Genomic DNA, 13,953 nt, shown 5'->3' on the forward strand with positions numbered 1-13,953 from the left:
AAATCTGAATGTGTTTAGCATTAGTTTATGCTAACTTTTTATGTGCTTAGCGGTTTAGCATTAGCTTCTGCTACTTTTTTTTAATGTGTTTAGCAACCGCATAGCTAAGGCACTTGTTTAGCAAACAGCTAATCAAAAAAAGTTAGGCTCATCTTTTTTTGATTGGCTGTTCCCACCACTGTCAATGGCTGCTGCAGATTTTAATTCAAACATATTTACTCCATTACCTCCATGGGGCCATTTTGAAAAGTGTTCAAAAGAAAAAGGAAACACAAGATCAAGAAAATATATACAATTTCACAAGTTCAGAATATGTAGGATATAATTTGACATAAAACACATTCATTTAATTAGTGAGTTAGAGCAAAGGTTAATATCCTATCACAACCCTGGTAGCCATCTTGAAAAATCTAATAAGATTTCTATTAGGCTATGTTTGATGTGACCAAATACCAAAAGTATTCATCTGTGATAAACATTGACAAATTCAGTGGAAAAATACACTTTTGTTGACAATCATGGCGGCCATCTTGAATTTTTCAATGACAAAATCTTTTTTTTTTTTTGTCAAAAAAGCAAGCCTCTGAGAACATCTGTGTTGAGTTTTACTCTCTTATCCACACGTAAAAGATTTTGCTGACTTATTCAACTACCTGCTGCACTATCTGAAAAAAACTTTTATAATTAAATTCTAAAAAACCTATAAAGTATTAACTAACAAGCCTGGACTTCAGTGACGTACATTGATTCCAGTGTCTTTAAACTGTTTGAGATGGGCGAAACCTTTACTAAACGGTAATCAAATCTAATCATCTCTTATGAATGTGTTGTTATATCCCAAAACATAAAATACAATAAATAAGGAAACAAGTTAAGTGTTTATTTCCTAAGTTGTGTAAAAAAAAAAAAAAGAATCCTGTAGGAGAGAGAGGAGGAAGCGAGAGAGGGAGGGGTTGGTATCTTCCTCTGCTTCTGTGTGTCGCTCTCACTCAGTCGCACACACACTCCTTTGTGTGTGTCAGGTGTGTAACCTGTGTAATTTGTGTGCAGTGTGGAGGACATGGAGCAACAGAAGAAGCAGGACAGCGACTCAGGAGTAGGCAGCGACAACGGAGACAAGAGGCTGTCTGCCACCGAGGTATGTGATGCGTTTGTGTCGCCATGGTTTCATCCTCACATCTGTCTAGACTCCTGCTTTAATCAGGCTGCACCTGCTGCTCATGCTGGGGATTTAGCCACATTTCGTATTTTACAACTATTCATGTTTTCTGGCTGGATGACGTCAGTTTTAGGGAAATATCGATGTTTAATAATTGAGAAACTGAAATCTATGTTGATGAAATACTCGATAATGTTTCTTAATCCGTATGGGGGAAAGACATCTGATTTTAGACATTAGTAAGAGAAGGATGTGTGTTGCAATTTGTGGTAATAATGTTTTTCTTGGTCGTTTTGCTTCCTGCAGCCTTCAGACGAAGACAGTTTGAGTCTCAACGTGCCGATGAGCAACATTACAGAAGAGGAGGGACTCAGCAAAGACGACTCCAGCGAACACATCAGCTCCCTGACAGGTAGGAGTTAAACTGGCAAACACACGCAGCCTGCACGCAATGGTTGCATTATAGTGCACTTCTTTAAATTTCAGCATTTGGTCTTCTTGAGTTCATATCTACCATTAATTAAAATGACTGCAATGAAGAGGAAACAAAGATTCTTTTTTTTTGACAATTTTTTGATGCTGTAGAGAGTAGGAGGTTTTTACTGTACAAAAGTATCAGTCAAGAGAGTGGCACAGAAAAAAATAAGGTTGTGAGACCATCCAGTTCTGACTAAAGTCTGCCAAAATCTTGTGGGAGAATAGTTTGATGAAACCAAAACTACACTTTTTACCATCAAATAAATACACAGCTATGGTGAAAGGTGTTGGTGGTGGTGACGTTTCCTTACATGGATGTTTTTTGTGGGTGGATTTTTAAGCAGTAACAGTGAGTCAACGTTTAAATCCAATTCCTCGCCCATTCTTCGCCAAAAGAATTGAATTAATCTAGCCAAAGTCCAAAATTAAATCAAGCCAAATTTATTTATATAGCACATTTAAGAACAACTGTCAGTGGTCAAAGTGCTGCACCCGAAAACAACAAACAGTAAATTCTAACAAAGAAACAAAAAACAGGGTTCGTACGGATGAAGTTCTTGAAAATGCTTGAATTTCAGTTTGGCTGTTTTCACAATTAGTGTGTGGCGTATAGTTAGTTCAACGACAGTCTACTAACTAGAAACTGAGCTTAATCTGTTTTTAATGTCACTGTTACTGGTGCACGTAAAAAAAACCTACTTAAATTAAACAAACAACACTTAGCCTGGTGGGGCAGCTGGTAAAGCCTAGTGGCCCGCCAGGCTTATAATGCACTAGGGGAAACCACAGGCTGCTGATATTCTCCTAACAAAGACAACTGAATCCTGACATGAAAACAAAAGCGTTATATTAGTTTAAGGGCGTCCAAAATTAAATGCAAAATACAATTTTTGAGTAAGTTCATGAAGAGAAAACTCTGGAAACGCGCTGGAATCATCCTTGGCAGCAGTTTCCATCAAGCGTTTTCGCCATATTCTGAATTCTGGCATGCTTCTCTATGGGACATTGACGCTTTTGAGGGTTTTCAAGCATGAACACCCTGTTTATAGTCCCACTGCAGCGTCTGGATTTAGTCTAGATTTTGACTAGGCCACTTCATCTCTTTTCTTTTTTTTAATGGAAGCCAGTCAGAAATGGACTTGCTGATCAAATAGCAAGTTTGCTTGAACGCAAGACCCCAAAGTGCTAATTGGGTAACTTCATGAAAGCTGCTGTTTGGCTTACTGACAGAGACGATATGAACGAGCAGATGGGTCAGAGGACGAACTTTATCGCTCGTCTGCCTCGTTGTGTCCGGACCGCAGTGAGCTGCAGTTCATCAAGAAGCTCTTAACTGTGTAGAATGTGGTGAGAGTTCAGAGTCTCTCCATTAGTCAGGCGAAGATTCGGTGCCAACCTCGTCTTCTTTCTGAGCTAAAGTGATTGTGTGTGTGTGTGTGTTTAGAGCTTGTTGAGTTGGTTTGACGTCACAGAAAGACCATCCGTTTCTCCGCTGACCCTACCAGAGGTCCAGCTGGTGGCATGGGTGTGTGTTGGGTATGTGTTGCTCACATCGTAGGGACGATCCGAGCCCTAATGGAGAACAGCAGCAGCTCCCTGGACGCACAGTTTAAATAGACTTCAATCAGCCTTAATTAGGTTAAGCTGATGGAGTGTCACATTCCCTGAGCTGACGAGAGGAAGAAGTGGGCTCTCTGGGTAATTTATGTTTGCTAACAGTTTGCTAACAGAGTCACAGCATTAATTGGCTGAACTAATTGGATAGATTCAAATGATTTCCATTGTTTAAAGATTTTTTATTTCCTTCACTTAACAATAATGCAAGATTACTTTGTGTTGGTATGTCACATAAAATTCCAGTAAAATACATTCAAACCTGGACAAGATGTGAAACGTTTTGAGGGAAATAAACTGTAAAAAGCAAAAACACAAAAAGTATTTTTTTGTCTAGTCTCTACTACAAATATCTTAGTTTTGCCTAATTTCTAGTGTATTCACTTAAAAGTAACTCTTCAGCAAGATATAGGAGCTTGTTTTAAGTCAATAATTCTTTAATATTGATTTTTTTAAAACGTATTAGTTCCACTGGCAGATTTTCAAAGTTATAATATGGAAAAAATGTTTTGGTATAAGAAAAAAAACTCCTAATTAAACTAGGTTGTTTTGGTCAATATTAAGGAATTATTTACCTAGAACAAGATCCTATATCTTGCTGAAAAGTTACAAAAGTTAGTTTTGTCTCATTTCAAATGCATCTGGTGATATCAGTGTTTCTGGTTGGTCAAAACCAGCTTTCTACGTCTCGCACAGTGAAGTTTCTTAATTCTAAGCCGGTCATTTCCTGCTGTATATGCAGCACCTCCGAAAATCATCAAACCCTTTTCTTAAACATCAACCCGTCTGTTCCGAACTCTGACATTCGTTTCATTGCAGCCGACCCGAACTCCGACTCGGTGCGCCTGATAGAAGAGAGTCCTACGGAAGCCCTGAATGATCCGCTGAGCTACAGAGACTCGTCTCTCAGCAGTCGCTTCATCAGCTACATCAAGGCAAGGCGTCCCGCCGCAGAGTTGCTGGTCCTGCTGCCGCAGCAGTGCAGGAAATGACCTCGCTCCGTCAATAATGCTGTTCTCTGGTGGGAGCTATGTAGAGCCGTCGTGGTGACTGAACGGCTTTCCTTTCGGAAGACGTGAGGGGAGCTGTATCTTGAAATGAATTAATATTTTATCGCCGCGGTATAATGTCACACTAGACATTTTGAAAGACCCAACCTTTTAATATAAGTTCATTATTCAGTGGTGGAAAAAGGCACAGCTGTTAGCATTTCTAGCAATCCATTTTAAAGAAGGTAACGGAAACACTTTTTAACATACATTTTACTTTTTAAGTACTAATAGTACTTACTAATAGTCAGCTGACTATTAGTAATCTATAACTTCTGAACTTCCAGTTGGGATCTTGAGTCAGTTTTGTTGAACAACAATTGTGCTTTTGTTCCAGTTTTTACTGCTTCAGATCAGATTTTTCAGTGGATTAAGAAAAAAAAAAGAAGCTAAATTTCATAATTATGGCTGATAAAATATATATATATAAAATGTATCTCATCAACACATCCCTTAATGATTTATTTTATTTCATTTTATCTCTGTTAAATCTTCTCCCAGTTGTCCAAAGCCTTTCCATTAAATGACACCAAATCAATCAAATATCTTAAAGAGCAGATGAAGAAAACAGACAGCGTATTGTACGGGTGAGATGGCGCTAGCGTCTCTGAATTCTGAGGAAACTGCGTGTCATGTGATGGGTGCAGCTGGCGCTGACGTGTGTGTGTGCAGGGCCGAACGGCAGCGGACTTCGAAGAGCCCCTCAGGATAGAGGAAGACTCACACTGGCAGACAGAGCAGACGTAGGTTCTTCAGGGGAGATTCACCTGTTTCATTTATTCTGTCCCGCAGTCGCTCCTCGCTAACTCCATCAGTTATGTTCTGCTTATGTGTCAGTTTTGTGTTTTTGGACAGGTCAAAGGTCTCGAGGGGCACAGAGCTCCATATTGACATGATTAACCAGCTACAGGAGGCGGTGGAGCTGCTGCAGAACCCCAGCAGGTGAGAAAACAGGAATTATAACTCGGAGACTCTGAGATTATTTCAGTTCTCCTCTGATTTAACAAGTCATTTAACTTCCCTTTAGCACCCAGAAGATGTCCACACAGCCTTAACAAGCCTTAAATTCATGCATCTAACATTAAGGCCCTAAAATGTCTTGTATTCACCGAAAAACAATAAGGTAGCTTTAAGAACATTAATCATAGGCCTTAGATTTTGACTATTTAATCTCACATATTATAGGTAATTTCCTTTTTCCAAGGATGAGGCAGCTACTGGTAACTAGCTGCTAATATACCACAAACGGCTATATTAGCAGCTAAATGCCCTTAATATAGATCTTAAATTTAAGACCTGTGGTAAGGAGTTAGTGGCTATTGGTAACTACTTGCTAATATACCCATGATAGCTAGCAAAAGTAAAGCAAGTTCAAATTAATCTCCAGTTGGCCAGAGGATGTTAACCATTAGCTCACTTCTGTTGCCAAGTAGTACATCTTTGTATATTTCTGTCGCAATAAAGGCCCTAAATTCCATTCATAGGGTCTTAGAAAGTCTTAAATTTAAGTTGCTGAAACCTGCAGGCTTCTTACAGAATTTGATTAGTTTTTATTTTGTAAACAGCAGCAGCTACAGTAGGCAGGTGTAACACAGCAGGTGTTTAACCTTTACGTTTCAGAGGGAGCGCAGAGCAGGATGATCTGTCTGAAGTCCAGCTGTACCCGGTGGAGATGGTCACCGTGGAGGAGTCGTTCAAGTAAGTTTCCACAATGTGGACAGACATCCGTCCCAGCAATGAGGAAGTTATATTTTAAGTATTTAGAAAAAATTGTCATTTGTTGACATATTATTTTGTTTACCCCAGAACATCCTGATGTTTCCTTGTCTTATGTCTGTTTTTTTGTTTTTCTCAGCGGACAAGACAGCGATGAGGGAAGCACAACATCAAAGGTACAGTTTGCCAAAACGTTTCTATCTTAGAGTCAGACAGGCTTTGCTACTCTACTGTCCTTCACTACCTGGCAGCATAATATGATCCTACATAATAACACTCAAGTTTAGTGACAGATGATGTTTTTTAATGTGAAGTTTGCCAAGTGTAAACTTGTTATTCAAAGTGCTCATTTAAATAGTTGTAGAAAAAAAATGTTCAGAATCATCAGTTTGATTTGTTTCTTTTTAGAAATCTGTTTTAGGAGTTTACATTTCAGAATAAAACAGTAATGCCTCAAGCAGTCGCCTCCAGTATTAAACATTTATAATATCGCTCCTGTTTTTCTTAATAAAAGTAATTTCCATAACACAAAATTTTGAGCTATAACCCTGGTTTTAGTGTTCCTACAGTAGCCCATAATGGACAAACCAAGTGCTGACTCTAAAGGACCTAACATGTTTGTTTTCTCCTACTTCCCTGCCAAGGACACACATGGTTAGACTTTTTTTTTTTTGCATTCTGCAGTTTTACCACTAGATGTCACCAAAGATGCCATTACTGCTGCATGTTGGAGCAGATCTCATACGTTGGTTCTGATTTGTTCTTTTTGTAGACATTTGTTCAGGATTTCTTTGGTTGAATCAAAGAACAGAGAAAGAATCATCATATCTATGACTCCAACGTCTCTCTGCCCGGATTTCTAACCATACGACCAGACTGAGATTTACAGAGTAGCAGCAAAAGCAAAGGAGGTGGATTAGCAGAGCTTGCTAACATTTGAATGCCATGCAGGATATTTTACTGTGCAATATCATCTCTGAGCTGTTAGCATGTCATTTGGTCATGAGTCACACAGTCCCCAGGAAGAAGGTACTTCAGGTTTGTTGGAAGAGTGACTATGACTGGAGATCCTCCTTGCATCTCCGTTGACAAAATAATTGCGCTAATTGGAATTATGAAAATAAATTTGCTTCATGGAAACACGGCAATTTAGAAAAATAAAACGCAAAAAATCTTTGACGCTAGAATGAGGCGCGTTTTCGGCCGTATCAAAATTAGTGTATTTCGTAAAAACTGCAACAAAAACACTTTTTTGGTATCAACAGAGTCACTTGATCAACAACCGGACATTACTACTGGCGGAAATGACGATAAAGACGACAGGAAGTGGGAGTAGGATGATGTTTTTAACGACTTATTCACAAACTTATTTACTTGTGATTATGATTGTGTTTCTTCTTCAATGGAATTTTGTTTTGTTTGGTTTTTTTAAGTTGGGGAAATATTGATAAAGTTTCCGCACAACCAAACCTTATTAACTGTGGTTATGTTGTGATTATATAAATCTTTAGAACAATAATTATCTGGTTCCTATCTCCCATTTATTTAAAGGAGTAATAGTTAAAGCTGAATATTCTTACTACTTAGAGACGTTACCATTCTCCATTCTACGGTTATTCTCATTATCAAACTGCAGCCTCTTTTTTTTTTTTTTCCTGGAAAACCCAAATATTTGTTCAGAATATAACTTTGTTGTTGGTTATGAGTAAAGCCCATAAGAATGTAAGAAACGTTAAGGAGTTGTCGCCTGAACGTTTGGGTGCGTCCTGTGGCAGAGCATGGAGGAGGGAGGCTATGAGTTCCAGAAGAAGAGGCGGATGATTCTAGAAAAGGCCCGCTTTGAGGCCCAGCTTGCGTGCCGGGACTATGAGTGGCATATGTCCCTGAAGGTAACCGTGGCAGCAGTCTGTTAGCTGTGTTGTGTTTGCCGGCTGAGCTTTTCCCCCCTCCACATATGTCGCATTTCATCTGGCAGCTTGTTGCACATGTGAGGATTAGAAACGTGTCTGTCTCGCTGCACATCGTCACCGGTCAAAGCGATTCACTTCAGGAGGAATGAAGCTCTTTATCGAACGTGGAGAAAGCGACAGCCGGGGTGTTCCGTGTTAGCAAGGAGTGTTTTTTTTTTTTTTTTGATTTGCAGATGTGAAGAATTTTGGCTCCTGTTTGTCGTCTGACAAATGAATAGGAGTTGAATGAACTCCTATCCTGCTGATGGAATTTCTTCCCCCACTCTTTGCAAAATAATGTCAGCCTGAGTGGACATTTATGTAACAATCTGTTCAGCACATGGGAAAGAACGATACAATATTAGGTTGATGAGATTGAGACAAAGTTTTCTCAGTGAAGCCCGTGAATCACATATTCGTGGTTTGTTCTGTGGAATGTAACTCCACATTATTCCTGGATTTATTTTCCTTGATGCTGATTGGCTGCATCCCCAGAGCAGAGATGAGGAAGGCCATGAACGTTAGCTTCTGCTGTTGTGTTAATGCGATTTCCTCTGGGCGTATTAATACATGATGTGCAGGTATAATTGGTGTGTATACTATTATAATAGGCAGTTAGTAATCATTTTAGACAAATTAAAGTATTTACTGATTTTAGGTATTTGCAGGCGAGTTTGGTCTCTTTATTACCACCAATACTGGGATCTTCTATATAGCATTAGCTTAGCACGCTATTCCATTTTTACCTTTTGAGATGTTTTTACAACAGAGTGTTAGGGTCACACTAAAAAAAGAAAATTATGAGAATAAGGTAGCAGTTCTGACCAGTGAAATTCTGTTGATAAAGCTTCATCGCACAACTGTATGTGTTTCTGTGTTTTGTTTTGTTTTTAGTTCATCTCTGCTGAGTCATTTAGGAAACTGCTCCCATGTGCTGGATAACGTTATGTGTCAATTCTGTTACTTTACTGATGGTTGAATATTTGAAGCGATGATGTCATTTCTGTTGTTTCAGCAAGAACACCGATCTCCAACCATGGGACCTCCATCTCTCTCCAGTCCGCCGTTTGGGCTGAAACCTCGCTCAGGTGAGCTGTAACAAAAAAAAGGAAGAAGAAGCGTTTCAGGCTAAAAATTAGGCTGAGTAGTTCCAGGTTTGGACTGATTAGTGCGGGCGAGTCAAATCCAGCCTCGTGGTTCTGGTCCGTCTGCTTTTATCTGTACCGTCAGGATGAATTTTGCGCTTTGCGCCCTTTATTTATTTATTTTAATTTTTTTTGACAGTTTAGTTTGCTAGCTTACGTCAGTGTGCTGCTAACCGCTAATAAAGCTAACATGATGCTAACAGCATGTCAGAATGATGTGTATTGTGAAATGCCACTAATCTTTATTTTTGTTTTGTGCTCTTTGTGTTTTGTGTGTCATTTTTTTATTCTTATTCCTCCTTTTTATGCTCCTCCCGCATGTCTTTGGTGTTAAACTCCCCAAAAATCCCCAACTCTGATCTGCCTGAACCTCTGAATCAATAACTCTGTCATTGATTCTTTACTGATTTTCTCTTTGACCTTTTTTTCCCCCCTGAACTTGGTGATTTATTTTTTTTAATTATTTTTTATTATTTTTCGGGTGTTTTTTGACGTGGAATGAACTTGCTGTGCTCGTCTTTGGCACCTCTCTCACTGCACACGGTCCTGCCATCACTTCCTGTTATCACTTCCCACTTCGTGGTTGTAGCCCCGCCCTCACTGCCGTGCTCACCCCCTCCTTCCTGTCTAGACCCCTCCCTCCTCTCACAGGCCTCACCCCTACATCGTAGACATGGCGACGGAGGCATGCTCAGCCCGGGTGAGACACTTTTTCCCTGTTTACTGGTCAGTTCACACACATCTAGACTGACGGGTCCAATGTGCTTTTCTTCACTGAATTCAGATTTACACATTAATTTCCCCACTTTAGGACAACAAAGGTTATTTCTGTCCTATTCTAATAGCTGATATTTTGAGTAGACAACTGTATAAACGTGCTTGATGTTCATTTTTCCATTCCCTAACTTCACTTCTTCAGTGAATATCTCAGTAGCTTTCATAGGGCTGGGCGATATGCCTGAAAAGTAAAATCTCCAATTATTTTAAACAAAATCCGATTTACGAGGGTGGTCATTTTTTAGCATATTAGCATAAGGAAGAGCTCCAGTATATACTTTGTTTACTAGAGCGTTTGAGTACTATTAAGATGTGGCGATACGGTTAAAATATGTATCATGATGTGAGCGTTTCATATCAGTCAATATTAGTAATTATTAGGCCTGTCACGATAAACGATAAATCAATTAATCGTACATAAATTAAAACTATCGATATCATTTTAATTATTGGCATTATCGTCTCTTCCAGCCTTTTTCTCTTTCTGTTAATGACACTGAATGAAAAAAGGCTCCGGTGCTCTCCACTGACCCTCCCTTCCTCATTTCCTTAGAGTAAAGCCCAGGGCACACTACACGATCTTAGAGCTGTCCACTGATTGTCGGCCCATTTTTAAAACCTGACAGACCACACATGAGAAGACAGAAATCCTTGGTATAACGGTTCGTTCCTGCCGTGTGGTGTCCAACAATGGGCACAAAATAATGGCTACAAGTTCAGTTAACTAATTTTAAAACCAGGCATTAATCAAAGCTTTACTACAATCTACCTGCAATGCATGTGGCTAGTGTCAGCGTAACGTCCTGACTGAATGAAAATCATTAGAACCTATTTACGTCACGTTAACGAAGAACAGCTGAAAAGTTACCAGGTTTATCAACTGCGGTAGCAATTTCGCTCCAACTCCTCCTCTTGTCATTTCTATATTCTTTGCATGTTGAATAAACATTAATGTTGTTTCCACTATCATCTCCAATGTCCGCTGGACTTCGGGTGTCCACTGTTTGGGATCCCCCTCTGTAATTTCCCCTCAGAAAACACAAGGAGAATCCACGCTTTCTGATTAGCTACCTGTCACATTCAACAGGCTCCCAGTGGGGAAAATCCCTGATTTAGATCAGAGCGGCAACTATGATCTACCTCCGGGTTGCTCAAACGTTTTGAGACCAAGATCTACTTTTTCTCTCACCAGCAGACTGAGATCTACCTCATGACAGGAAGACATAAAAATTGCAAATTAAACTCTATTGACTTATTTTATATGCAAATATACATCAGTTATAGCAGAAATAATAAAGTGATACAAAACCTAGTGCAGTATATTTCTTCCTCAGTGAGATTCTCCTACCGTTTTACACTCTCTCTCTTTTTGTCGTTAAGCACACCCGTTACCGTGGCAGCCGCCTGCGCCCCGCCCCACGCGGAGCAGCGATTACGTTAAAAACGTAACATTCAGTCCGTTACGATGTCAAGTTTCCAGGCTTGATATTTATTTCTCGATTATTGGTTGATTAGCTAATTTAAACTCCTGCTCTGCTAGTCAGTCTGTTTTTGAGTCGCCTTTTTTTTTTGTTAATGGAACTGAAACGCACTGAATTGCGCAACACCTTGTCGAAACAATAATTACTGAGAATATAAATTTTAACAGGTTTTGTTGATTTAAAAAATCTATATTATTCTTTAATGAAGCTACAAACGTTTAGGATCTTAGTGAATATTTTAATAAGCGCGTCAGAAGAGGAAGTTCTGGTCTCATCGTCCTGGCGGCGTTCAGTTTGTCACCTACTGCCGAGATCAACTCAAAACCTTCCCGCGATCGACGTATTGAGTATCCTGATCTACCGTAACACACCAAACAGGATGATCGGTTACGAAATCGTAAGCGACAATCTTAGAACCACCAACATTCTAAGATTGTCTTAAGGAGAAAAATAGGGGCAAAAAATCCGTGTAGTGTGAACTATTGCATCAGGTAGTGGATGTGCCCATTTTCTCTATTTAAATCTAATTATTACTTAAGGGCAACATAATATACAGACTTCATAATCTGCACTCTTTTGGTTGAATGCAGTATTTATTTCCACTTTGGCTTTATGTTTAGTTTTTATTCAAGTACATTTTTTGTTAATGGAGACTGAGAATCCATTTTATTTTTGTTTTTGGTTGTTTTGTTTATCAGTTTCAGTGTTTAGTGTTCTTTTGAAAATAAAGCGTATCTATCTTTGGCAGGAAATCACATGCATTATTACGTCATTTCCATTACATCAGTGTAAAAAGGTCTTCAAACAATATTATCGTTTATCGCAATAATTTTTGAGACAATTAATCGTTCAGCAAAATTTGTTATCGTGACAGGCCTAGTAATTATTGACTGTTTTTGTTGTTGCTGCTGTTTTAAATATCCCAAATACTTCCAAATAGTGACGTCACTGTTCATCCTTTATCCACAATTCCCTCCCGCGCAATTCCTCATTTTCTACACCCTGATCTTTTTTTCAAATTATTTTTAAGCAGTTATGAGTCATGGTGGAACAACATGAAACTGCTCCCTCTTACTCAGGCGTACTGTGAACACCTTCGATGGACATCAGTAGCCCACATTCTGCAGACTGTTGAGATTTCGTAGTCAAGCGTACAGATTGCCTACATTTCTCTACATTCCTTAATTTCCCACAACCTGAATGGATATTAGCAAGTTTAACGATCTAGTTGGGTTCCAATTTAACACATTGAAATGACTGAGCTCCTTGTAGTTGTTCTTGTGATAATTGTTTGGAGAATGTACTTAAAAATGCTTCTTTGACTAAATGCTGGATATTAGAATCTGCAAAAAAAAAAAAAAAAAACGAAACTATGAAATGAATCCTGCGGATCTTGTGTTCTGTGAAACTGCATTCGATTTCGCCATTTTCTGTCCCCGTCCCACCCGGCGGGCTGTTTCACATTAGACGCCTCGGTGCGTGGGCGTGTACGCGTGTGTGTACGAAGCCGACTCTGATCAAAGAGCAGCTTTGCCACATCTGCTTTCATCTCCAGCTGTTCATGTTCTGCGGTAGCTGCTGACTAGTGGAGACATGTGGTAAATGTTAGGTTTGCTCTCTCTCTGTGTGTGTGTGTGTGTGTGTGTGTGTGTGTGTGTGTGTGTGTGTGTTAGAAACTCACGCGGCTCATTAAGTGATGACAGTGAGAGTTTGTTCAGATGATGGAGAAGAAGAAACACAGATCTCTGTTTTTATTGCTGCAATAAAATGTCTGAACGTTTTATTTCTTGGCGGTAAATGTGACTACAAGGCATAGGCATCCTATTTATTTTACTTATTTATGCCGTGTTGTGTGTTTTATTGAAGTAAATAAAATCAAAAGCAAACTGATATTTAAGTTTGACATGAAGCTATTCAAAGGGGAAAAGCGCTGCTGTAAATTCTAATCCACAGTTGAGTATTTGCAGATTTTTCCAACGGAACGTTACGTTTACGTCTAGTAAACAGGAACATTTGCAGACTTTTTCGTTCAGCATGTCTAGAATAGTTGAAGGAAAACACGGTTTGATATCTAAAATACCTATTTAAGACGCCATTGACTGATATTTGCAAAGCAGCCAATCCAGGAGCGTCCTCTAAATTTCTTTGCTGCTAATTGGTTGTACAGTGATCCCTCGTTTTTCGTGATAAGCGAAATCCGCGAAGTAGGAACCTTTATTTTTTTAACAATTATTGTACAATCAAATACTCCATAATACATTTAAAACAAATAAAACATTTTTTACAGGGCCAAGCATTTTTTAACAAAGTACCATATAAACGTTTTTCTTTTTACAAATAACTACTATACTGAAAAATAATAATTTTAATCATCAATACGAAGAGAAGGCTTCAAATTGCGGAGATCAGCACCACGACCCGAGTCATTGGATTAGAACGGGGAAAAAATGATTATGAACAAAAATACAAAGTGCAGTTGGACAAATAGTGATTCACTTGTATTTCACTGCTCCTCCTGACTTCGCTCTGTCACGTTTTTGTCTTCTAAAGCCCGCGGTGCAGGTGTGTTTTTGTTCGAGAGAAGAA

The 13,953-nt window shown here is 39.1% G+C and overlaps 1 protein-coding gene across 6 annotated transcripts in view; it reads left to right on the forward strand.

The window, feature by feature from the left end:
- The window catches only part of lrch1 (leucine-rich repeats and calponin homology (CH) domain containing 1), an 83,686-nt gene that overhangs the window by 47,615 nt on the left and 22,118 nt on the right, over positions 1-13,953 (forward strand). For 2 of the 6 annotated variants that reach the window (XM_028022963.1, XM_028022960.1), the window contains exons 7-16: positions 1,051-1,138; positions 1,466-1,571; positions 4,070-4,185; positions 4,972-5,042; positions 5,155-5,241; positions 5,920-5,997; positions 6,155-6,191; positions 7,791-7,904; positions 8,980-9,052; positions 9,699-9,809. In XM_028022963.1, the coding sequence (XP_027878764.1) occupies positions 1,051-1,138; positions 1,466-1,571; positions 4,070-4,185; positions 4,972-5,042; positions 5,155-5,241; positions 5,920-5,997; positions 6,155-6,191; positions 7,791-7,904; positions 8,980-9,052; positions 9,699-9,809 (881 nt within the window). The remainder of the gene's footprint in view (positions 1-1,050; positions 1,139-1,465; positions 1,572-4,069; positions 4,186-4,971; positions 5,043-5,154; positions 5,242-5,919; positions 5,998-6,154; positions 6,192-7,790; positions 7,905-8,979; positions 9,053-9,698; positions 9,810-13,953) is intronic. The other 4 variants (XM_028022966.1, XM_028022961.1, XM_028022962.1 and 1 more) reach the window with 3 other exon arrangements.

The sequence above is a fragment of the Xiphophorus couchianus genome, chromosome 7 (genome assembly GCF_001444195.1).
Source record: "Xiphophorus couchianus chromosome 7, X_couchianus-1.0, whole genome shotgun sequence".
NCBI classification, from domain to species: Eukaryota; Metazoa; Chordata; class Actinopteri; order Cyprinodontiformes; family Poeciliidae; genus Xiphophorus; species Xiphophorus couchianus.